Raw genomic sequence first — 25,567 nt, forward strand, 5'->3', positions numbered from 1 at the left:
ATACATACATACATACATACATACATACATACATACATACATACAGATAGAGAGAGAGAGAGAGATTGGTTTAGCCAGAGGTTGAGAGTAGCAGAAAAAAGGGAAAACTACTTAGTAGGTAAGAGGTTTACCTGGCAAGGATGTGCTGTGGAATATTTATTTACACTGTGAAGATGTGTCTTTGCCAAGGTGCCTTCTGACTGGTTTACTAAAGAGCTGAGAGTCCAATAGCTAGGCAGGAAGAGGTTAGGCAGGACTTCCAGGGACAGAGAGGACTCTGGGAAGAAGAAAGGGGGAGTCTCCAGCCAGACAGAGAGGAAGCAGGATAGGCAGTACAGAGAGATGAAGTAACGAGTCACATGACAGAATGTAGATTTTAAAATATGGATTAATTTAAGTTATAAGAATGAGTTATGAACAAGCCTAAGTTAAGGCTGAGCTTTCATAATTAATAATAAGTCTCCCTGTTGTTATTTGTGAGCTGGCTGCCCAAAGAAAAGAACTGCTACAGAAATGGGATTCAATAGATGTAGTAGTTGTACATTGATTGTTTGAGGCAACCAAGCAGTACTATGAGGATGTTATCCTGAATTGGGGCTCAGTCTCTACAGAGAAAGATTTTATCCCTGCCCAGAAAAGGAGGAGTTGTGGGCTGGATAGACAGCTCAGAGGTTAAGAGTACTTAACCCCTTCCAGGCTGCTCTTCCAGAGGTCTTGAGTTCAATTGCCAGCACCAACATGGCCGCTCACAATCATCTATATAGAGATCTAGCAACCACATGGTGGCTCATAACCATCTATACTGAGATCTAGTGCCCTCTTCTGGCATACAAACAGGCAGAACTCTGTATACATAATAAATAAATATATCTTTAAAAAAAAAAAAAAAGAAAAAAAGGAAGAATTGCTAAGGCTCCTAAAGTCAGTGTGCACAGGGGACCTTGATGAAAAATATAGCCCTGAATGCTAAAATAAAAGCCTAGATATGAAGGCTAAGCAAAGACTTTCTCAGTGCCACACCCCAGGTGAATGGCTTCCAATGGTGCTTCCTTTATTTTTTGAAGGGTGGCAAGTTGTTTCAAGACAAGGTTTCTTTGTAGCCTTGGCTGTCCTAGAACTGGATCTGTAGACCAGTTAGACCAGACTGGCCTTGAACTCAGAGGTTTGCCTGCCTTTGTCTCCCAAGTGCTGGGATTAAAGGTGTGTACCACCACCATCTGGCCCAAGGTGCTTCTTACTCACTGAGGGTCAGCCCCACTTTTTCTGACCTCATCTTCTAAGCCTATGCTCAATTCACTGCTATAGCAGCTGTCCCTGTTCCTGGGTGAGTGAGGCTTTCTCACACACACTTCCCAATTTTTGCGTATGCTGATGCCTTCTACACACAACATTCCCCACACTACCATCTGCCAAATCCGCCTCTACCTTTATCTAGTCTTTCAAAGGAATGCTCTTTACAGAGCTTCACGTCCAGCAGTATAAACCCCTCTTATATGTTTCCTTGGCAGCCATACTGCCCTTCACTATAGTAGTTCTTAAACTCACAACCAACCCGAGGCCAGGACTGTTTTGCCTATGTCTCTTCATAGTCTGTCCCAGTACTTAGCACCATAAACCATGACTTTTTGAAAGAACAAATGAATACTTAATGATAGAAACCAGGAGATGATATACCGCTGTAAAGCATACAATTCTCAGACAGGTCTTTTTTGTTATTTTATTTTAATCATACTTTCCTTTGATTTTACTGTAATTGGCAGACTTGTAACTGAGAGTCATTGTTGACTTCCTGGTGTACTCAGGGAAAGAGCTGTCCCCTGATTTGCAAAAGGTAAGGAGTGGCTGCCACTTTTAAGCCAGGAAAGCAATGTGATGTTAGCATAGTTTCCACAAAGCTCTAGTGACCATGGGCTCCTCTGTCTCCAGAATTACACAAAAATCTGAAAAATAAGCTTCAGAAAGAACAAAGGACTGTCCTCTAGCCTTTCTCAAATACGCCCCCTAGTGTCAAGAACTAACAAGGAAGCTAAGGTAGAAAATGAAATCTAGATCCAAAGCCATTTCACTGGCCCCTTTTTAAAATGCACTGGAATCAGCTATGGTAGAGAAGAGGATGGCTGTGGGAGTTGCATGCTGCCTTCTCTCTCATCTACATCACCCAAACTGCACTCACACTGTCCGGTCATCCCAACCAATTATGCCAACCTTAGCTCTGGGTCCTCAGACATCCGGGCCTTGGAGAGAGTTTGGGCATTTTAAATGCTTATGGATGTTGCATCATCACACTAGAGATGAAACTGGAAGCCCACCGAAGAGATCAGTGTAGTTGGAATCTTAACAGGTCTTATTAATAAGAACAAACCCGAGGCCAGTTATTGGAGTGAATGCTGGAAGATCAGAGAAGCAGAACAAGCCACAGTCTCCTCACCTCGCCAGTTCCTCAGCTGGTCTTGTTTCCTCAGACTGCATGCTTCTGAGTCCTCATCCCAATGGCTCTCAGCTGAACTGTTGCTCCAAAGCCTAAAAGCTTAACCAGCCAAATGCTGCTAGTTTCTGGTCTTCACGCCTTATATATCTTAGTCTTTCTGCTGTCACTCCCCGGGATTAAAGGCGTGTGCTACCACTGCCTATCCTCATGTTTAATATTGTGGCCATCCTGGTCTCTGACCTCAGACCAGCAAGTATCTTTGCTCTCTGCTGGAGATTGAGCACTGTGGGGCTGAGCCGGTACTACTTTTCTCGCACGCATCAATCAGGTCATTTAGCACAAATCACTTGCGAACTGGAGAAGAAGTACCAGCTTTATTATATATGTGGTTGGCAAATAGTAACGCTTATCGAAATTTGGGCCACATAAGAATAACAAATAATAACAGCTGTCCTCCATAATGAAAAATGGGGACTCACTACCTCTGCTCCAGCCTTTGAGTAACGGACAAACTAGATTACTTCGGAGAAGTTGCAGCTCTCACACCCAGGCCACCTCACACCGGTGGCACAAGAAAGGACTCGTTGGCCTGAATTGGAGAAAGGCAAATAGTTCCTTCCTGGGAAGGAACTTAAATGGACTTTAAACTTATTGTGGCTTGAAAAGTCTCAAAACTTATTGTGAGTCCACTGTGCAAAACTCAAATTCTTTACTCATTTTTATTCCATTTTTAACCTTAATTTCCCCTAATTCCACCCAAGATCCATATATTCCTTTGCCCCCATCTAAAGGATTCCTTACCAAATTATGACTATATTTTAAACACTCACACGTTCACTTAACATCTGTTTATCAAGACTTGTTGTGGGCCAGACACTATGCCAAGTGCTAGAGAACACAGCCGTAAATGTGGTTGTCACCACTACGTAGGATATAGATAAGCTCATGACATGAAAAGGTGGGGTTCTTAACGAAAGCACCCAATGTGCACATGTATGTGTGTGGTGATAAAAGGCTTTGTGAGGAGGTATTTCAGCTGGGATTTGAAGAACATGAAGAAGTTGGTAGAACACACTAGAAAAAGTTCACCAAGCTGAAAAAGCAGCGAATGCAAAGGCCATGACTAAGAAGCAAGATTAATAAAGTGTGCTAGCTCACTCCAGTGTTCTCCCTAGGAAACCTTGTCCTACAATCTCTACTTAATAAAAATCCTTCAAAAGAAGTTTTGATCCTACCTCTTCTCTCTTTTCTTAGTTATTTTATTAGTGTATGTTCACTGTACAATGATGTGTTTAATAATGGCATTCTTATTGAGTATAAAGTACTCCGTGCTTATGTATTCCTCATTAATTATTCTTTTTACTCTCCCCTTCCTCTTTCCAAAGAGCTCCCCCCCTTCAATTTTATGTCATACACATACACATCCCTAGATTGTATATATAAGGAAAAACATGGGGGTTTTGTATTTGTGGGTATGGTTCACTTTGCTTAATATGATACTCTCCCATTTTCTCACAAATGTCATGATTTTGATTTTCTTTATGGCTGAACAAAACTACATTGTGCATATAGTACATTCTTCTTGTCCATTCATCTGTTGACGGACTCCTAGGATTCTTCCATAGCTTGGCTATTGCAAATACTGCCAATACCTCACTCTCAGCTGGACTAGAAAATTAACTGTTTAAACACTCACATGATGGTGGTTGGCAGATAGTTGATTCTCACAAAGTTGAGATCTAAGGAAGCCACTGATACAACGTTATTTTCAAGATTTTACCAAGTGGAGCAATTACTATGGTAACTGAAGTTGGAGAGGTGTAAATTATAAAAGTGACCTACCCAGGAGAACTTCCGTTTCCCTGAAGAAAGGACCTAAAACAGTTGGTCCTCCAGTGCACCAGAGGGCCAAGCAGAAAGATGGGAAACTGCAAAAATGTGCTGCGGGATGGACTTCCACAAATCTCAAGGATGAAGCTACTGTGCGGTCTCCCTTACAAAGCTCAGCAGCGAGGACTGCGAGTCCCAGGATGCTATGCGGCTACACTGGACTCTGGAAAGCTTGCTGTGGCACTGTAGCTCACGGCCCGCAAATGGGCGCCCGAAGGTTCTGTAAGACCCCGGGTTTCTTGGAGCGGTAAAGGCGGAAAGAGCTGCTGAAGAGGTGACGAGTTAAAGGGATACGCTCTGAGTCGTTTTAGTGAAGTGTGGCTATATGACGAGGCCCAGACTCACGTGGGAGACCACGTAAATAGATGTTTTAATTAACAGGACGGAAACTACATTTCCCAGCATCCTTGTGGTGCGAGAACTTCATTGTCCGAAAGCCTCTGCGAAATTAAATACGCCTTCCGCTTCCTCTTGCTGACCCGGATCTCTGAGACTATGAGGAGCCGCTGGTTCTGGCGGCTCCTACGCCCTGAAGGCGGTGAAGCACGCTGGATTTCAACTCCCCACGGGCGTCTGTCATCTGCCCTGCGGAGAGGTGAGACGGGAATCGCTCAGGGAGACGATTCGAGCGGGTCGTGTCTGCTCAGGCGTACTCGAGAGGGACACACCCCCTGCCGGGCCCCGCCCACAGGCGCAAAGCCACCCCAGAGGATCCGGGCTTGCAGGTCGCCGGTTAAACCCTTGGGGTCTAGGATAAGGGCAGTCGGCGTCCTTGGAGACGCAGTTTCTATGGACCTGGGCTTCGGAGTAAGGGGGAAGGATGCAGGCTTGCTGTTCGGTCTCATAAAGTTGATGAACTCTTAAGATAGTTTGCGAGTGTCTTGATTTCTTTTAGTTTACTGTTCAGATTTACTTATTTAGCAACTTGGAGCTCAGGGTTGTGGTAGATTACAGCACACATTTCAGGTCAAATGCTTTATTCTCGCCCTAATTCTCGAGTCCTTAAAAAAAAAATCACATAGCAGGCATTTTTTAAGTTGAACCTATGCGTTTCCAAAACTTGGGCCCCTCTGTTAGTCTGTATGTCCTGGCTGAGAACTACTTCCAAGGCGCGCGCGCGCGCGTGCGTGCGTGCGTGCTCGCGTGCGTGCGTGCGTGCGTGCGTGCGTGCGTGCGTGCGTGTGTGTGTGTGTGTGTGTGTGTGTGTGTGTGTGTGTATTTGCTTTTAAATTTTTAAAACCACCACCTCCTTCTGTTCTTCCTGGATCTATGGTGATAAACTGAGCCATTCAGTGCTCAAACACACCTCTCCTGCCTCCACACTTGTGTGGCTTGTTTTCTTGTTTTGTTTTGTTTTTAACCTGTTCTTTAATTTTATTTACATCACTGACCTGCAGTCACAGCTGCCCTTGTAAGGCTACTATGCAACTAACGAGGATTATTCACAAGTCTTTGGTTATATATTTAGGTAGTTAGTATGCACACACATTCTGATGAACTTTTCAAAAGGGATGAGGGGATGGAGCCACTGGTAAAATCATATACTGCACAAGTGTGCTAACAGGAATTTGAATCCCCAACACCCTCCTCATAAAAGGCCCTTGCTGTGGCCATCAGCCAATTCCAGCTTCAATGAAAGCTGCCCTCTCAAAAGAATTAGGTGGGCAGACAGCAGGATACCAAAGGACTCTGACCCTCACCCTCATCCTCACACACAAAGGCCTAGCATTGTTCTGAGAAATAATTCAAACCTCGATTCATCTGTGTGCTTTTAGAAATATACTTTGTATAAATAAACATTTTAAAATACATGTCATACCAAAAATATAACACCCCCAGTAAATGTTACAATTTTAATACAGTTGTTGATTCCACTTGAGTCTGGGTACTCAAGTAAATCTTGTCTTCCCTTAAAATTAGTGCATGGTTTGTGCCCCTGTTCAGTGTAACGGGTATTTACTGCTTACTGTAAGTAAATAATTTCAATAGCCAAGCAAATTTGAAAGCTGATCTTTATTCCATGGAAAGACCTAGTTATCTAGTCCACTACTCTTTAAAGGAATAATAAATAGGAAGACGTGATTTGTCTAAATTTTCTCTTCAAAGTGCCACATTACTAGTTTGTTACTAATTTCTACACTTAAGTACATTAGAGACATTGCAGATGTTTCCTTTAAGCACAGATTCCCAAGCCTTATGGCTAGAAGTACTGAGTTAGTACCCAAAGGCGGAGAGCGGGCATTTTTATTAGTTCATTTAATTTGCCATAGATCTCCTGAAGGAACATACACAGCATGTCAGTAGGCTATAATGTAAGAATATATGCTTTAATGGGTATTCTTTGAATTCCTATAGAGAAATAACAAGCTAGAACCAGCCAAGATGACTCAGCGAACAGAGGTACTGCTGCCCAAGCCTGATGATGAGATTTCTGTCCTGGGACTCATGGGATGGAAGAGAACTAACTCCTGAAAGTTGTCCTCTGACCTCCACACACACTGTTGCATGCACACTCTCACATGCATACTCCATACACAAATACACAAATAAATAAGAAAACTAACCTATTATGTCATTGAAGTGGTTCAGTTCTAAAAACAGGCAGTAAATTAATAAAACTTGCAACTTAGATTTAATGAACTCTATTTTATATGGTTGTTGTTGTTGTTGTTGTTGTTGTTTTTCTGAGACAGGATTTCTCTCTGTAGCTTTGGAGCCTATCCTGGAACTTGATCTGTAGACCAGGCTGGCCTCGAACTCACAGAAATCCTCCTGCCTCTGCTTCCCAAGTGCTGGGATTAAAGGCATGTGCCACCACCATTCGGCTTTTTATGCCTTTTGAAAAAGTAAACTCTGGGGGTTGGGGATTTAGCTCAGTGGTAGAGCGCTTGCCTAGCAAGCACAAGGCCCTGGGTTCGGTCCTCAGCTCTGGAAAGAAAAAAAGAAAAAGTAAACTCTGACCTTTTCCAGCAGAAAGGCATACTGTAGTACAAGATAGTCCAGAGATCTGATGTACAACTTCGTAGTTTTTTTAAGTTGATAAGTCTTTTAACTTTGAATTTGTTTTTGTCACTGTAAATACACAAGATGAGTTTGAAAAAAATCAAAATGAAGAGAAAGATACAGGGTTTTTTATAGATATTTGGGTTTTGTTTAGATGTCAAATGTACTCTTAAGGAGTATTTATGAATCCAATTGCTCATGGCACAGTCAAGCCAGTGATCATGACACCTTATTAGGAACATTCAAAGGCTTCTCAGTTCTGTTTTTGCCTTGAAAGAGAAAAGAAACACACACCTTAACTCACTCAAAGTCCTGTTGCTAGAGACCTTATCAACACCCACAACAGAGACAGTGTCACATAAAAGAAAGAAATGGGCAGGCAAGATGGTTCAGCAGTTCAAAACACTAGCTGCTCTTCCAGAGGACCAGAGTTTGGTTCCCAGCACCCATCTCAGGCAGTGCTTCTAACTGCCTGTAACTCCAGCTCCAGGGGATCCAGTTTTGTTTTGTTTTGTTTAAAAAGATTTATTTATTTGTGTATACAGTGTTCTGCTTGCATGCCAGAAGAGGGCACCAGATCTCATTACAGATGGTTGTGAGCCATCATGTGGTTGCTGGGAATTGAACTCAGAACCTCTAGAAGAGCAGCCAGTGCTCCTAACCTCTGAGCCTTCTCTCTAGCCCAGGATCCAGTTTTTGTTTTTTGTTTGTTTGGGGTTTTTTTGGTTTTGGTTTTGAGATGGAGTTTCTCTGTGTAGCCATCCTGGCTCTCGTGGAGTTTCTCTGTAGACCAGGCTGGCCTCGAACTCACAGAGATCTGCCTGTCTCCTCCCCGCCCTTCCAGTGCCGAGATTAAAGGCATGTGCAACTACCACCACCACTGGTTCCAGCACTCTTTTGTAGCCTCCACAGACATGCACACAAGTAATATACATCATGTACACCAGTGGTTCTCAACCTGTGGGTCATGACCCCTTTGGGGTTCAAAGACCTACCATTGGAAAACACAGATATTTACATTACAGTTCATAGCAGTAGCAAAATTATACTTATGAAGTAGCAATGAAAATAATTTTGTGGTTGGGGGGGTCACTACAACATTAGGAACTTTATTAAAGGGTCACAGCATTAGGAAGTGTGAGAACCACTGATGTAGACTTATTATTTCTTCTTAAAGAAATATCCCACATATCTTTCATTATACTTAGCCACATTATAAATACAACCCAAGGTAGAAACAACAGTGTTGCATGCCTTGGTGAATTTTGCCCATTCTGTTTATCTTTAAGATTTCTTAAAGATTTTAACTTTAAGATTTCCTATAACAAGTGTCATTTCCAGATAATCTTTATTCCCATAAAAGGACCAAATGTCTCTTTTTGCCCCTGTGGATATATATTGAAATCACATCATAAAAACCACAGCCTTAAAAGTCCAGAGCAGAAGTACACACCGTACAGTCTTCTGCTCACAAGGCTGAGATTGGATCATCTGAGCCCAGCTGTTGTTTTTAACAGAATCTCAATTGTTCAATTTACTGATAAAGACTTGGGAGCTGGAGTGAAAGCCTACTGGCTCAGAGAGGCAGAGATGACCTTCCTCCTCCACCAAAACTTCTCTTTCCTACGGTCTCAAACAAAACCTCCTTAAACTCCAATGTCTTCCCTTCTATCTCCCGTGCTTCTCGCTATCCATCATCCTGACTCCCTCATATTCTCCTTTTTTTTTCTTAATAATCCTCTGTTCACTCTTGTCATCAGGTTGCTTGCTCTACCTCCTGTTTACAATATTCAAGCAGAAAGCTCTTAAATTAAAAGTGTGTGCTAGGGCTGAGCCACACCACAACTATAAACAGGTGTTCCCAGTAAATACCACAATCACAGTGTGAGGTTCACAGTGTGATCAAATATCCTGCAACACATCTGAGACAAACATGAACAAGTCTCTGACCTCAAAACATCATTCATCATTGTACATACAATGCCAAACATAGTCCCTGTTGTCCAACATGTGTCTTTAGAGCACCTAAAACCGTTGGATACTGGAAACCCAATGGAGACCAAGAACAGATGTAGCCCGTACTTTCAAGGTTTACTTTGGTGGTTAACAAAACTTTCTGTGTAAGAGGCAAATGGTAAATGTTTTAGGCTGTATGGCCCATGTGATTGAATACAAGTTCTCTCATTGAAGCATGAAAGCAGCCATAGATAATAATTCCAGTAAAGTTTTATTTATAGAAACAACTTTGAAGACTGGGTATTGGTAGCCTGAGGGCAGCAGTTGACTAATGCCTGATATAATGGGGAACTTATACATTAATAGTTGTGTAAATATAAAAATTGTGAGTGGTGTTACAAAAGAATATCACAAGGTACTTTTAAAAGCCATTAGGAGAGATCTGACCTCAGGAATCCTTGCACACTTCCCACCAGAAAAGACATTTGTGCAGAGCTCTGAAGAATGAATAGGAACAGGCAAAGGAGAGCTTTCAGAACACAGGCTGTGCAAATGCCCCAAGAAGGGAAAGCAAGCAGATGGCATGTTTATAAAGTTAAAGTCTTAAGAGCCAGAGCACATAATAGGATGTTAGATTAGCTGTGCCTTGCCAAGATTTGTTGGCAATGGTAAGGTATTTAGTCTCTATCCCAAGGAAGTGATTTTTATATGAAGCATTCATTATTTGTTGACTGAAATCAGGAACTGTACCAGTTTGACTACCCATGAGACCTAAGTTCTAAGATATATCATACTTGCCTCTGAGCATCACTTTCCTCCATCAATAAAATGAGAATTTTAAGAATTTGGTAATGAGCATGAAAATATTGAAATGTTATGTAAGTATTCCTCATCTTCTCTAAAGTAGAATAAACTTGTAATGAGGAAGCAGTAACTAAGGGCACAAGTTGGGTTGGGGATTTAACTCAGTGGTAGAGTGCTTGCCTAGCAAGCGCAAGACCCTGGGTTCTATCCTCAGCTCCAAAAAAAAGGGGGGGAGGTACAAGTCATTACTCCTAATGCAGCTGTATAGGGCAACTACTGAAATCAACAGTTCTGAGTTTTATTTTTCTCTCCTATTTTGGGTGTGACATACAAAAGCACATTTTGAAGGCTGACTATGCTAGTTTATTTAAATCATGGTTCCACTTTTCCAGCTGCTGCTTTTATCTCTTTGGTTAATGGAATTCAGAGGTGAGGCTTTGATTTTTTTTTTTTTTCTTTTTTTAATAACACCTATTTACTGCCTTCCAGTCCACAAAAATCAGTGAAGACACCAGGAATGTCTGGCTTCTGTATATATCGCTCTGTGCCTAGCACATGACATGGTGCTTAGTCAACATTTGTTGGCTATAAAAAATATTTAAAAAGAAATCACACATGCCCTATAAATTACTAGCATAAGGGCTGGAGGGATGGCTCAGAAGTTAAGCACTGACTGCTCTTCCAGAGGTCCTGAGTTCAATTCCCAGCACCCACATGGTGGCTCACAACCATCTGTAATGAGATCTGGTACCCTCTTCTGTATACATAATAATTTTTTTTTTAAAAAATTACTAGCATAAAGTAATGCCTGAAGTTGAAGCTGCTGTTTAAGTACCTAGATATATAAGTAGCTTGGGATAAATAAGAGATAGACAACATAAGGTGATAGAAAGAATGTGAGCTTTGTAGTCAAAAGAACCTAAACTGGAATTCTGTTACCTACCACTGGGTCTGTAACCTAAGCATATTTTTTGCCTTTCCTAAGCTTCATATGGTTTGGTCTAGTCTGGTCTGGTTTCAGTGTGTAGCCCAGGGTAGCACTGAATTCATGCTCCTCTTGCCTCAGTCTTCTGAGTGCTAGAATCACCATATCCAGCATGAGTACCTCATCCGGCATGAGTACCATATCCAGCTCTAATAAGCGTTTTTTTTTTTTTTAATATATTTAAAAATGTGAATAGGGTTGGGGATTTAGCTCAGTGGTAGAGTGCTTGCCTAGCAAGCGCAAGACCCTGGGTTCTATCCTCAGCTCCACAAAAAAAAAAAAAAAAGAAAGAAAGAAAAAGAAAAAATGTGAATAATATTACTTTGCATTGGCAGCATATAAGTTATCTGGTATAATACCTTATATTTGACTATTACACTGACAGCTATTATCTTAATGTATCATAATAGTTTTATATGTGCAGAATTCATCAGAGGAAATACTTTATAATAAAATTAATCAGTAACAGAGAAAAAGACTATACTGTGTCTGAGTTAAGTTTTGGGAACTTAATGGAACAGGACAAGAAGACTTCAGAAATGAATGGGCTCCTATACTGACCAGTAAATGCTCCAGGACTTAAAAATCCAATTCACTGATTGTGTGACTCATCTGTGTATCAAAGTGTTGTTGTATGACAAAACTTTTCCTGGGGAGACACAACACACACATTGATTCACACTAGTTAGGGAGCCCATGACAGACCAAAGTACAGATAACACCAAAGTCCAACTTGGTGAACCATGAGTTTTATTGTGGTTACTTACAGGATTGGTGAAGGATTACTTACAGGAGCAGAAATGACTCAAAGTATCAGTAGCTGTCCCACCCTAGCCTGGGTGACAGCTCACAAAGCTGGGAGATACAGCCTGCAGGCAGCTCAAAAGGTTGAAGTCTCCTAGGAGTCTTCTTAGCAATTTGAATTCTCCTGGAATCATCTGTGCAGCTTCCTTCCAATCGAGAGGATCTCTCAGCTTGTATTGCTTATTCTGGTGTGTTGAGGGAGCTGTAGTGAATCTGGTCAGTTTTAGGGACTTCCTAAAGCTATTTTGAGTTGTTTACCTCCCTGCTTAAGGAGCTTCCCTGCAGGATGGAATGTTCCTTCCGATCTTGGAGGAAACTGCTACACAAGTGCCCTTATGGGTCCTAAACATACAGTAACAAAAAATACAGCCATGACAGCATAGGACTTACAGTCTGGGTCAGAAAGAAAACAGCTAACATGCTAACTGTATTAGAGACGAATACTGTAGGAAATAAATGATGTGGGTATATAAGAGAACAAAGGGCATGTTAGGTAAGAACATATACATAGAAAAGTTTTGTAGCTCTATAAGAAACTTCTGGATACTGAAGAAAGAAGGGCAGATGCTGGTAATTAGAATAGAAGCAGTGATGTCCAGAGCAGTTAATATATGCCACATTAGAATTTAGACCAACTCTTAAAACATTTCTGAATGATAAAAGAAGAAAATGAAACATGTTGAATGTTTGATATGTACAGAATAGCATCAGAGACTTTTCAGATGAAAAGGGTTCAGGAGAGTCAGTTAATTTGGGTGAGATTACAGGACTCCTAATTAGGAAGCTAGAACTGTATTTAAATAGATGAGAAAAGCTCTTTAGAAGCCAAAGTGTGATACCACTGCAAATTACTAGAAGATAACACTGTCTTCTCTTTTCAGGTTTCTTGACCACCACAACTAAGGCAAGTTATGACAGGAGGCCAGTGGACATAACTCCTTTAGAACAAAGAAAATTAACTTTTGATACCCATGAGCTGGTGCAGGACTTGGAAACTCATGGTAAGAAACAAGTACTTGAAGCTGGGTGGTGGTGGCGCACGCCTGTAATCCCAGCACTCGGGAGGCAGAGCCAGGCGGATCTCTGTGAGTTCGAGGCCAGCCTGGGCTACAGAGCTAGTCCAGGACAGGCACCAGAGCTACAGAGAAACCCTGTCTCGAAAAAAACCAAAAAACAAAAAAAACCAAAAAACAAGTACTTGAAAGAAGAAAATTAGCAGCACTATTATAATAATAAATTCCCAAGTCAAGACAATGGCATTGTTACCAACAATTAAGAGGAATTTTTTGAAACAAGTGCCCACCATACACCACAATGTTTTATAGTCACTTAAAATCATATTGTTGGTGAAAGACATATTGTAAAAAAAAAAAAAATTGTATAAAGTTACATGTACAAAATAATTCCAGTGAAGTAAAAAAGAAAAAAGGCTAATAGTAAATTCTGGATGGAAGTATAAATGTTGAAGAATAAAAAATTAAGGAATAAAATATTTCCAGATATGGTAATATATTACAAGTGAACAGCTGATTGACATTGCAGAATGGGTATTCAAAAACATTAAATCTACTTACTGAAATTCTAGATAAACCTAAATATTAAGGAGTTCTTATGAATCAAAAACAGAGTTTAGTAATTTTATAGAAAAGTAGGCAAAGGCCATGTAAAAAAGCAGTATACAGAAAAATAACTAAAAATGTGAAGGTGCTTAACCTCACTATCAACCAAATAGAAATTGAGTACACGTGAAAATACCACCACTCTATTGCCAGTTATATAAGCACTATCAAACAGACTAGAAATATTCAGTTTTGTTGTAGATCTAGTCATATTAGGAATTACAGAGTACTTTTAGAATAAGATAGCATTGTAACTGTTTTAAGTGTAATAGTTGAAGTGCTGAAAGTTTGCTAGCTGTCTCTTCTTCTAGTAATGTAATGTTTTAAATATGGATTTTCTTGTTGTGTGCAGGATTTGACAAGACACAAGCCGAGACGATTGTGTCAGTACTAAGCACATTATCAAATGTCAGCCTGGACACTATCTATAAGGAGATGGTAACTAAAGCTCAACAGGTAACGTCCTTGTTTATCACTACTGGGAGTTTCATTAGATCATTTCTCCTAAGGAAGGAGGAGAGGAAAAATTTGAAAGACCTTTCATAGAGTCTGTCTTAAAACAGAAGAACTAGAGTGTCCCTAACAGTGTGATACCAAAAGTGGAATCCAGTCATCTTCTCAGTGTGAAATAAATGTGGTATTTCAATTATGAAATGGTGGTAGACTTTAGTGAAACACCTTTTCCCCCCCAGAAAACTCTCCAAAGTAGAAGAGTTAGCCTTTGTATATGATGACACATTTACTGTTTTTATGTTTGTTTGGTTAATCGTCACAGACTTAAAAGCTAGGAGGGACTAACGTGGCTAGAAAAGACTTTACAAATTACCTGGCGAAAATGTCTAAATCTGACTGGATATGAAATTTAAAAAAAAAAAAAATGTAATCTGGGTGGTGGTGGTACATGTATTTCATCCCAGCACTTGGGAGACAGAGGCAGGCGATCTCCAAGTTCGAGGCCAGCCTGGTCTACAGAGTGAATTCCAGGACAGCCAGAGCTACACAAAGAAACCATGTCTCAGGAGAAAAAAAAATTCTTTTAAACATTATTTATTGAGGGGAGGGTGCATGCCATGGCACAGGTGTGGAGGTCAGAGAACATCTTGCAGGAGTCAGTTCTCTCCTCCTGCCACGAGGGTCCAAGGGTTAAACTCAGGTTGTAAAGCCTGCCAGCACACACGCATGCTTACCTATTGAGTCATTTTGTTGACCTGTGCATGGGTTGAATGATTTTTAAGACTTTTCATATTTCAATGATAGTGGACAAAAATAAATAAGACTTTGAACTGTTTAAAAATGTTTTCTTCTTATAATTATTTTTTTTCAAATTTAGTCTTTTTTTTCTTCCAATGGTTATTTCAAAACACAGACAAAGATTGGGATTTCTTACATAAAATTAGAATCTATTTCATGGAATTTAATTATTTTAAGGGTTATAGAAAATCAAAAGCTCTTAAAGATACTATAATCCTTAATTGGAAATGGAAACTGAATCTCTTATATTTAACTGGCCTTTCAATTTTGCATTATTTTAGCTTACCTTATTTCAGGGTCATCACAGGCTAGTAATTAACTGAATAAAAAAAAGCCATGCATTTAATTAATTCTCCCAAAGCTCTGATCTATCTTCTGTTGATCTATCCAAAGGAGCTATTGACATTTTCAATAAAATAACTTACTATTATGTTTTATGCCTTTTTTATGCAATTAAAACTATGATTTGGGGGTTGAGGATTTAGCTCAATGGTAGAGTGCTTGCCTAGCAAGTGCAAGGCCCTGGGTTTGATCCTCAGCTAAAAAAAAAAAACAACTATGATTTGGGGAATATTCCTGCTGTCAGAGCCATGTAATCCTACATATTAAAAGTAGCATAAGGGTAAAAATGTTACTATTAAACTCTCGGCTTTTTAAAGTACTGGTTTGTGACGTTAAAATACTCTTTCATCCAGGAGCCTAACCCCACCTCTAGGACAAAAGAAAGCACAAAGATGATATGAAGGCTAAAGCTAAGGTTCAGGGCCATCTGGCAATCACACTACCATATGATCACTTCAGAAAAGGCCACTGTAAGTCTACCGAGACTGATGACTCCACATAAAATAGATGTGGCTGCTTATAATGGATTACAGCTTCACATTTAAAGGTTTTGATAGGCACTTGTGCTGTTTTGTAGACTTTTTGGATCTCAAGCTGTATTTCTTTGAAGAATGTGGGTAGTTATTTCTGTTTTACCAATAGGGAAACAAAAAGAAGTTAAGTAACTTGTTGAAAGTCACACAGAAAATGGCAGTTTAGGTTCAAACAGCTTTGTAGACCATTCTCTTTGTGAAATTTGACGATGTGTGCGTTGTTGACCCTTTAAAGACTAAACTGTCTTAGCTTTGAGCTAACTTAGTTTCTTGACCATGTGTCTGAAGTTGCTATGTCCTCTGTTACCGAAAACTGAAGTCAGTTTTCAGTCTTTCTTACCCAGACCAGGCAGTGGAGAACTGTAACTTTAGAACTGAACTGTGGCTCTTCTTGCATGGACCTTCTTGACTAACAGGCCCTAGAAATATGGCCCTCTCAAGACTACACATTCTTGTTTTGAATCATCTAATTTTAAGAAGTTGAATATGGAACTAGATTGCTTTGTAGGGTTTCTAGGAGCCATTTCTGCAGAAATGTTCTTCTGCTAGGTGTAGTTAATGCACACTAAGGCTGGGGCCAAAGGGTCAGGAATTTTGTTGAAAATGTTGAAGTTAATTTTTCTCAGCTGTAGAGGATTTATTACAAAAACTAGTGAAGTATTCTCTGAGTACTTTTTAGAATTATGTAGAACAGGACCTTTTCTGCAAAAATCAAGTTTAAAGTTCTTTATAAAGCAAATGCTTATGAATCTGTCAGGAGTTACCTTTTCTTTCATATTTTCTTTGTAGTGTCAAATATAGGAAAGAGACCAGGAAATGTAAACAAAACTATTATGTTGTGCTGATAAAGGGCAATTATTTTAGCTGTATATCTTATTTTCTTTTAAAACCATACCTATTCAATATCTTAGTATTTTCATGTGGTAGAAAAGTCTCTCAAAATCAAAACACTGAAATATTATTAAAAAACAGAACTGAGGGACTAGAGAGATGGCTCAGCAGTTAAGAGCACTGGCTGCTCTTCAAGAGGTCCTGAGTTCAATTCCCAGCACCTACAACCATCTATAAAAGGATCTGATTCCCTCCTCTGGCATACATGAAGACAGAGCACTTATATACATAAAATACATAAGTTAATCTAAAAAAAAAACTCTGAAGCACTATTTGTTCAGGAACTTACAGGAGCTACATAAGCACTTTTGTTAGGATTCTCTTCATTAAAAGACCTAGATATTTCTCTTCACTGGGAGATAAAGTTTTCTTCCCTGAATTTCCTCATTTTTATTTTTATATTTTAGATATGTGAGTTTCATGTGGTTTTTTGTTTTTGTTTTTGTTTTTGTTTTTTTTTTGAGCTGAGAATCGAACCCAGGGCCTTGCCCTTGCTAGGCAAGCGCTCTACCACTGAGCTAAATTCCCAACCCCTCATGTGTATTTTTTATGTAACCAGTAATTATACCTGTTAGCATGTTAACATATTCTTTTAAAATTCTATGAAACAATTAAGAAATAAAAGGATGCTACCATTCCATACATCACTGGGTTATTTTTATTTTATTTTCTAGGAAATAACAGTGCAACAGCTAATGGCTCATTTGGATTCCATCAGGAAAGACATGGTCATCCTAGAAAAAAGTGAATTTGCAAATCTGAGAGCAGAGAATGAGGTGATAGAACTTGTAACTTACTACTAGTAATAAAAAAGTAATTGATCTCACAAGTGTGCTACTTAGTAAATAGTAAGAGCAAATAATATCATGTATTACAAGTTTTTAAATTAAAAATTCACTGTTTAAAGCTGGGCATGGTGATGCACCCCTTTAATTCCAGCACTTAGGAAGCAGAGGCAGGTGGGTGGATGTGTGGTTGAGGCCAGCCTGTACATAGCACATTCCAGGTCAGATAGGGCTATAAAATGAGGTCCTGTCACAAAAAACAAAAACAAGATTCACTGTTAACCTTACCTAATCTTTATCTGTAAACCAATTTCTTGCATATTGAGTACATACTGTAAGTTGTTTATGTAGGAGGAGAAAAATTTGAGCTCAGTATAAATTTTCTAGCTTATTATATATTGTTCCTAAAAGTGAAAATACTGTGATGTTCTCCATTTTATTTAATGCTGTGTTGTCTTTGTCACTACATTTTTATTATTTTAAAATTCTGTTTATATGTATGTGACTGTATATATGGGTGCAGGTGCCAGAAGAGGGCATCAGATCCCATGGAGTTGGATTAACAGGCAGTTGTGAGCAACTGGTCATGATTGCTACAAACCAAATTCAGGTCCCCTAGAAGAGCAGTAACCACTCTTAACCATCTCTGTAGGCCCTCAAAATGTATCTTTGTAGTTAAATCAGAAATTAAGTTCTTCACTAGCTTAGCATTTAAGATTAATTTGGGGGGGAGAGGCTTAGAATGGAAGAGGAGGGGGACTGTGAGAGAGAGACATATATACCTTGTGGTACCTCTAGAGGTATCAAATCTCCGGAATCTGGAGTTATAGGCAGCTGGTGAGCTATGAGACATGGATGTTGGGAACTAAACTCAGGTCCTCTGAACTAGGAGCAAGCATTGAGCCATGTCTCCAGCCCTAGCTTAAAGACTTTCAAATTTAAAAAAGCAAATCATTTTAAAGGTAGAATCTAATACCAAAACTAAATGTTTTCTACCTAATATTTGTTTAATGAACACAGTGGTCTATTAGTTCTTTACTTTTTAAGTCATAATTCTGTATTAAAAATCCATAGATATACAAATTTTGCTAATCTAAGTTTTCAAACTTTTAAAGTAAACCTAGGGACTTTTGGATTGATGCTAATTGTCACTCTTTTCACCTAGAAAATGAAAATTGAATTAGATCAAGTTAAGCAGCAGCTGACTGTAAGTGAAATTTCTTCCAGTAAGTTTAGAACAAATGCTCACTACAAGGACATTTTTAAAAGTACTGATTTTCTTTAAAGCATGAAACCAGTCGAATCAGAGCAGATAATAAGTTGGATATCAACCTGGAAAGGAGCAGAGTAACAGACATGGTAATGTACTTTTTAAAAAAATTAATTGCATTTTATTCATTGTTTGTGTGTGTGCATTTGTGTGGGCACACACACTGGTGAAGGTCAGAGGACTGACTTATGGGAGTTAGTTCTCTTCTTTCTACCTCTGGGTCCTCGGGATAGAACTTGGGTTGACAGGCTTGGTGGCAGGTGCCTTTAGCTACTGAGCCATCCTCTCACCAGCCCAGTAATGCACTTTTGAAGATTTTAAAATCATGTGTAGAGGTATGTTGTGTCCCCACATGTGGCTATCTGTACATGAGTGCAGATGCCCTAGGAGACCAGAAGTGTCCGGTCCCCTGGAGCTGGAGTTATATACTGTGGTGAGCTGCATGATGTGGGTGCCAGACATCAAATTGAGGTCCTCAGGAAAAACGGCAAATTCTCTTAACAGCTGAGCCATTTTCCCAGTCCCTCCAATAATGTGTTTTTAAATGAAATTGTTATTTATTGCTTTTTAAATTATTTATAACCTTTTTTCATTGTTGTTGTTATGACACATGCAAAATGAGAGACAACTCTGCAGAGTCAGTCTGCCTTCACCTGCTGTGGGCTCCAGGGATCCCACTGATTGCAGGCCAGTGCAGCAAGTGTCTTTTCCCGTTGAGTCATCTTGTGGCCCTTTTTCCTTTAACCTTCTGGTTTCATATCCTTTAGTTCACGGATCAAGAAAAACAACTTATGGAAGTAACCAATGAATTTACCAAAAAGGTAAGGTTAATACATAGAAGTTTCTCTTCCACTTATTCATGTTCCTTGCTTCTATGACCACTCTTATATGCATCAGTTTATAAGCTTGGATTAAATACCTAGTCTGTAGAATGTGATTTCGTCACTGCTACAGTTTTCCAGCACTCTGGGGAAAGCTGCCCCTAGGCAGTGGGGTTCCATAAGCTGCAACCCTAGAGTAAGAATGAAAGCTGACCAGAGCTGGAGACTCAGCATCCCACCCTCACAGAGGACTAGAGTGGCTCCTAGCGCTCACTCACATAGGCAGCTCACAACCACCTGTACCTCCTGTTCCAAGGGATCGCATGCCTGATGCCTCAGCGCATATCCACACACAGACACACACTCTAAAATAAAATAAATCTTTTTAAAATAGGAATTAAGGATTAGGCATGGTGGTACATGCTTTTAATCTCAGCACTTGGGAGGCAGAGGTGGATCTCTGTGAGTTTGAGGACAGCCTGGTCTCTACATAGTGAGGTCCAGGTCAACCAGAGCTACACAGTGAGACTCTGTCTTGAAAATAACACTCCCCCAAAAGAATTAAGTTTTTCATGACATACTAATTTATTTTTATATAGGCAGTAGCTACTTTTATTAAAAAAATCACTGTTTAAGTAAATGTCTAGATTTAATTAAACAAATATTTTTAAAATTTTTAAATCATAGTAAATATACATGTACTTATGTCTGCTAATGCATTTAATCTTCAGGCCAGGCTCTATAATTAGTATTATTTCTACTTTAGCAGTTTGGAAAATAATACACAAAAAGTTTAACCACACAGCCAGTAGTTAATAGAGTTGAGATAAGAACATAGATTCTAGGGGATGGAGAGATAGGTCAGTAGCTAAGAAGAGCATTGGCTTCTCTTCCAGAAGACCTATGTTCAATTCCAAGCACCCATATGGCAGCTCACAAGTGGTTTTAACTCCAGTTCCAGGAGATCAGACACCCTTACAAAGACATAGACATGCAGGCAAAACACCAATGCATGTGAAATAAAAATAAATAATTTTTAAAAAAGAATACAGATTCTAATCCAGAAGATTCTAATCCAGATGTGGTATGTAATCCCAGAACTCGGGACTGTCATGAGTTTAAAGCCAGGCTGGGCTACTATGTGATATCCTGTCTCAAATCAAGAACCCAGGCTCTAAACCCTGTACTTAGAGGTCTTGTTTACATTCTCAATAATCCTGTAATATAATCATTAAATAGTAAGTAAACTCTCTAGCTTTCTGATTTAGCCTCATCCTTTTCTTAAAAAGTTCTCTTGTTCAGAATTTAGTAGAAGGGAAGATCACCTGTGCCTTCAGGAATCCATTTTCATATATTTCTTGGCCAGAGAAAGTAGATAATTAAGGAAATGAGCAAACTCTCTCAGCTAATTTCTGAGTTCTGCTCCCTATATTTGCAAAGTTACCCACTAGGTATATTCCAGTTCCTTTTATATTGATCTCCATTCATACTATAACCTTGGATGATTTTTTTGGCAAAATATATTTAAAATATGTCTTTATGTTTTTAAAGTGTTAATAATATTCCAAGGACTTTACACATAAAATGATAGGTCTGGGCCCAACATGTTTACTTCTTAGTTTATCATATACTTAGGTTTCATAGATCTTAGGAGATTTTTAGTACACTATGCCCAGTATTGAATAATTTGAGGAAATTGCCTCCAGATATGAAATTGGAGGAATATTTTTGTCACTTGCTAGTATTTATTTACTATCAATGCAGACTTTTTGAAATGCACTATTAGCACACAACTGAAGGTTTTCATATAAAAGATTTTGTCCATAATACATAGGGACAAACGTAAAACTCTGTTTATTCTGATTTGCTACAGGATACCCAAACCAAAAGTATTATTTCAGAGACCAGTAATAAAATCGACACTGAAATTGCATCCTTAAAAACACTGATGGAGTCGAACAAACTTGAGACAGTTCGTTATCTTGCAGGTAAGTCTGTCGGAGAAAGGAATTGCCGACAGGGAATCTTGGGATCTGTTGGGTCCTACTTGGCAGGATAACTATGCCAGGTCAGAAAAAAGGAGCTAAAATGTTCTTTATTGCTTGATACCCTGTTCTGCCTGAAGAGGGTTCCAGTTTCAACAGCAAAGTTGATTAGGCAGCTAGGCAGTTCACTTAGATAAAAGGGTGTCTGGCTATCAAGAAACAAACCAAAGAACAAGTGGTAAAATTGAGTAAATTCCACAGTAAAAAAAATTCATTTTATTGTAAAGATTTGAATGGTGTTAGAAAGATGACTAAAGAAGATGTAGGCTGTTAAAAACACAGCAAGCAGAGAAGAGTGGAGGGTACAGAAACATCTTACCTCAAACCCACTGAGCATACAAATACTGTCCCCAAACTGGCTTGTCCCCTACTGAGCTCCACAATTTCAATCTCTCCTAAGTTTTATGGCCCCCATGAGATGAGAAGTATGCATTAGTTAAGAATTACTTGTCTGTTTCCTTTTTCTTAAAAGCAATATATTTTCATTTGAATTGTCCATATAATTCAAGAGTAGTGAAAATCCCCTCACCTTCTTTATTTACTATTAGCAGTTTATATCTTGTCTGCTATATACAAGTAATATACAGACTTGTAAAAAGGAATTACACATTATAGGGAGGCTGGAGAGATGGCTCAGTTGTTAAGAGTACTGACTGCTCTTCCAAAGGTCCTAAATTCAATACCCAGCAACCACATGGTGGCTCACAACCATCTGTAATGAGATCTGGTGCCCTCTTCTGGCCTGCAGCCATATATGCAGGCAGAACATTGTATACATAATAAATAAATAAATTTTTTATAAAAAAAGCCAGGTGGTGGTGGCGCACACCTTTAATCCCAGCACTCGGGAGGCAGAGACAGGCGGATCTCTGTGAGTTCGAGGCCAGCCTGGGCTACCAAGTGAGTTCCAAGAAAGGCGCAAAGCTACACAGAGAAACCCTGTCTCGAAAAACAAAGCAAAATAAACAAACAAAAAAGGAATTACACATTATAATTAACTCTGTGTGTTTAAATGTAACTATGTCTTAAATATATTTTAACATTAATGCACATCTTTTTATTACAAAAGATACCATTCTGTTGTATCAATATGTTATAATTTCCCCAAGAATGTTGCTTTGAATTCTTCATCCTTAAGAGCATTGCTACTCTGAACATCCATATATATGCATGCTTTTCTAAGGACACACACTTCTGTACCCTTGTTGCTATGCACATTTGAAAATTTGGATTCAGAAGGTACACCTATTTTAAATGTCTGTATTAACAAAATACTATAAAAAAAATTTCTGATCATAGTGGTTTTCTGGGCAGCCACTGTTTGTGGTTATTTGGCAAGTTAGAAGATAAAGGAGCCAGCCCTCAACTGATGTATAGCTCTTTTCTTAACTCTGAGGGCTCTGTTTTTTTATCTCTTTAACATTAGATTCCTGCTTAAAATTCAGATTAAAAAATAATTCTATACCTAGGCTTTGAAAACCCCTATTCTAGAAAAGTCTGTAGATTTGAAGGCCTTGGGCTTAACTGTAATGCTGAGGGAAATTCCAAATAGCCATTTGGAATGTTCATTCTCTTCTAAAAACAGTCCCAGAGCAACAAAGGCATGGTTTCCAATCCTACCTGCCATTTTCCAATATTCTCTTGAGTATTCACCTAAAGAATACCATAGTTTAAACAACCCCTTTTACCCTCCAAGTTAAAGATGGTGACATTTTCCAAAAAGCTTCCATTCAACAGTTTAGATCTACAAGGCAAATCTAATAGACTTAGTGGTAACAAAAGAAATAAGCAAATTAGCAATTGTTTTAGAAAAGATTTTCCTGGGTCTGGAGAGAAGGCTCAGTGGTTAAGCACTCTGGTTGTTCTCCTAAAGGACTAGGGTTTGGTTCCCAGCACCCACGTTGTGGCTCATAGTCCTCTATAACTCCAGTCCCAGGAGATCCAATGCCCTTTTCTGGCCTCTACAGGTACAAAGCGCACACATAGCTCACAGACATACATGTAAAATACACATACACATAAAAATAAATAAATAATAAAGATTTTTTCCTGAGTCATCCTTCTTTTGTTTTTTTTTTTCACTGAAGATTTAGAACCAATAATATGAGGCACTTTCTCTTTCCTCCTTCTTTAAATATATTTTAGTACTGTTGTTACTGATAAGCATTTTAGGAAGCCACAATTACCTATTTTTAAATAAGTAGGAAGATATGGCATGAGTGGATCTATTTGTCCTAGAATACCCGAGACATTGCTAACACAATAAGGTCCCATTTATTGAAGATTCACAAATACCAAGCATGGTAGGATTTGGCTGTCAATTTGGCCAAAACTTATAGGCTTAGTCTCCCAAGTGTCTGGAAATACAGGCATATACCATCTGTGCCCAGAAACCTCAACTGAGAAAACGCCTCCATCAGATTAGCCTGTAGGCAAGCCTGTGGGGAGTTTTCTTGATTAATGATTGATGGTGAAAGACTCAGCCCACTGTGGGTGGTGTCACCAGCCTCTGGACAGGCTGAAAGTGGGCTAAGTATGCCAGTTAGCCATCTGGTTTCAGCTTCAGTTCCTGTCTCCATGTTCTTGGCTGGAGTTCCTGTGCTGACTTTGCTCAGTGATGGAGTGTGACCTGAGAGTGTAAGATAAAATAAACCCTTTCTCCCCAAGCTGCTTTAGTTATAGTGGTTATTACAGCAATAGAAACCTAAGACACAGTGCTAGTAACCTTGAGGTGCTGCTTACATTTTCTGACAGCACACACACACACACACACACACACACACACACACACACACTCTCTCTCTCTCTCTCTCTCTCTCTCTCTCACACACACACTTTTTTTTTTTTCTTTTTTTTTTTTTGGTTTTTCGAGACAGGGTTTCTCTGTGTAGTTTTGGTGCCTTTCTTGGAACTCACTCTGTAGCCCAGGCTAGCCTCAAACTCACAGAGATCCACCTGGCTCTGCCTCCTGAGTGCTGGGATTAAAGGTGTGCACCACCACCACCTGGCAACACTTATATTTTTAAATTATTTTTATTTTTACCCTCTAAAACACTGGAAGCTATTGATGTAAATCTTACTTTACAAATGCCTTTTATCCTTAGTTTAGTTTTCTAGGGAATAAAGAACATGGGATATAAATTTGATTTTCTTTGTTTCTGTTCACTTAATTACTATTTTAATACCTGAAACTAATTAAACTCTACCTTATAATATAGTTTCTTTCTTTCCACAGCCTCAGTGTTCACTTGTTTGGCAATAGCATTGGGGTTTTATAGGTTCTGGAAGGAATAGTGACACTCCTGCTGTTGGCTGCTGATCACTCCACAGAATGGATTTACTACAAATTCTCCGAAGTACTGATGGACTAAATACAAGTGTTTTGGTATTTTACTTTTACGTTATATGACTTTATATGTTGAAAAGCTGTCTCCCAAAGCCTGGTTTGAGATAGAAGGGCATTTCATCCTTATCCTTTTGATAACTACAGCAACAAAAACAGTTTTGCATTTGAGCTTTGTAGCTTTGTAAATGAAGTAGTATTTGTTATCAGATTGCATACTTGAAGACAGTTCCATAGTCAACATACTTACTGGATTTTACTTCCCTGCTTATTATTCCAGTTAGATTTTTATATGAAATAAAATACTACAACAAAGTTGATTGGCTTTTCCAAGTGACTTCCTATATAAGTAGAGATTTTTTGTAGTGAGTAATAAATTTTAAAATAATGTCTATCCCTTTGCAAATGTGTTATACTTAATATGAAATCTATAGAGGTACTCTGATTATTATGTGTATCTTTTAAATTTTTCATATGTACAGCAGTTTGAGGGGTGGGTTTTTGTGTTTTGTTTCGTATAGACAGATTTTTCTTTGAGCCACCAGCTCGCAAAAAAATGACACAGATACTTATTATTAATTAATGAAAGCTCGGCCTTAGCTTAGGCTTATTCCTAACTAGGTCTGATAACTTAAAATAACCAATATCTTTTCATCTATGCTTTTTTTTTTCTCTTTTCGAGACAGAGTTTCTCTGTGTTGTTTTGTTGCCTGTCCTAGATCTTGCTCTTTAGACCAGGCTGGCCTCGAACTCACAGAGATCCACCTGGCTCTGCCTCTGGAATGCTGGGATTAAAG

General features: G+C 39.1%; 1 protein-coding gene across 2 annotated transcripts; it reads left to right on the forward strand.

Moving 5' to 3' along the window:
- The first annotated feature begins 4,410 nt into the window (after positions 1 to 4,410).
- Ccdc90b (coiled-coil domain containing 90B) lies at positions 4,411 to 25,090 on the forward strand. Of its 2 annotated transcripts, XM_036198648.1 has the most exons (9): positions 4,414 to 4,913; positions 12,752 to 12,871; positions 13,842 to 13,945; positions 17,181 to 17,282; positions 18,457 to 18,498; positions 18,579 to 18,650; positions 19,329 to 19,382; positions 21,256 to 21,370; positions 24,663 to 25,090. In XM_036198648.1, the coding sequence occupies exons 1-9, from the start codon at positions 4,814 to 4,816 to the stop codon at positions 24,719 to 24,721; spliced, it is 768 nt and encodes a 255-aa protein (XP_036054541.1). In that variant the 5' UTR covers positions 4,414 to 4,813; the 3' UTR covers positions 24,722 to 25,090. The 2 variants fall into 2 exon arrangements, with proteins under 2 accessions (XP_036054546.1, XP_036054541.1); XM_036198653.1 differs by lacking the exon at positions 17,181 to 17,282 and having other exon boundaries at positions 4,411 to 4,913.
- The last annotated feature ends 477 nt before the right edge of the window (positions 25,091 to 25,567 follow it).

The sequence above is a fragment of the Onychomys torridus genome, chromosome 1, assembly GCF_903995425.1.
Source record: "Onychomys torridus chromosome 1, mOncTor1.1, whole genome shotgun sequence".
NCBI classification, from domain to species: Eukaryota; Metazoa; Chordata; class Mammalia; order Rodentia; family Cricetidae; genus Onychomys; species Onychomys torridus.

What these genes read in the sequence shown, in the direction of transcription:
- Ccdc90b (XM_036198648.1), top strand. Translation starts at nt 4,814, where the DNA reads ATGAGGAGCCGCTGGTTCTGGCGGCTCCTACGCCCTGAAGGCGGTGAA. An exon ending in GCAGGACTTGGAAACTCATG is followed by an intron (nt 12,872 to 13,841) that starts GTAAGAAACAAG and finishes TGTTGTGTGCAG; the next exon opens with GATTTGACAAGACACAAGCC. An exon ending in AAGTTAAGCAGCAGCTGACT is followed by an intron (nt 18,499 to 18,578) that starts GTAAGTGAAATT and finishes TTTTCTTTAAAG; the next exon opens with CATGAAACCAGTCGAATCAG.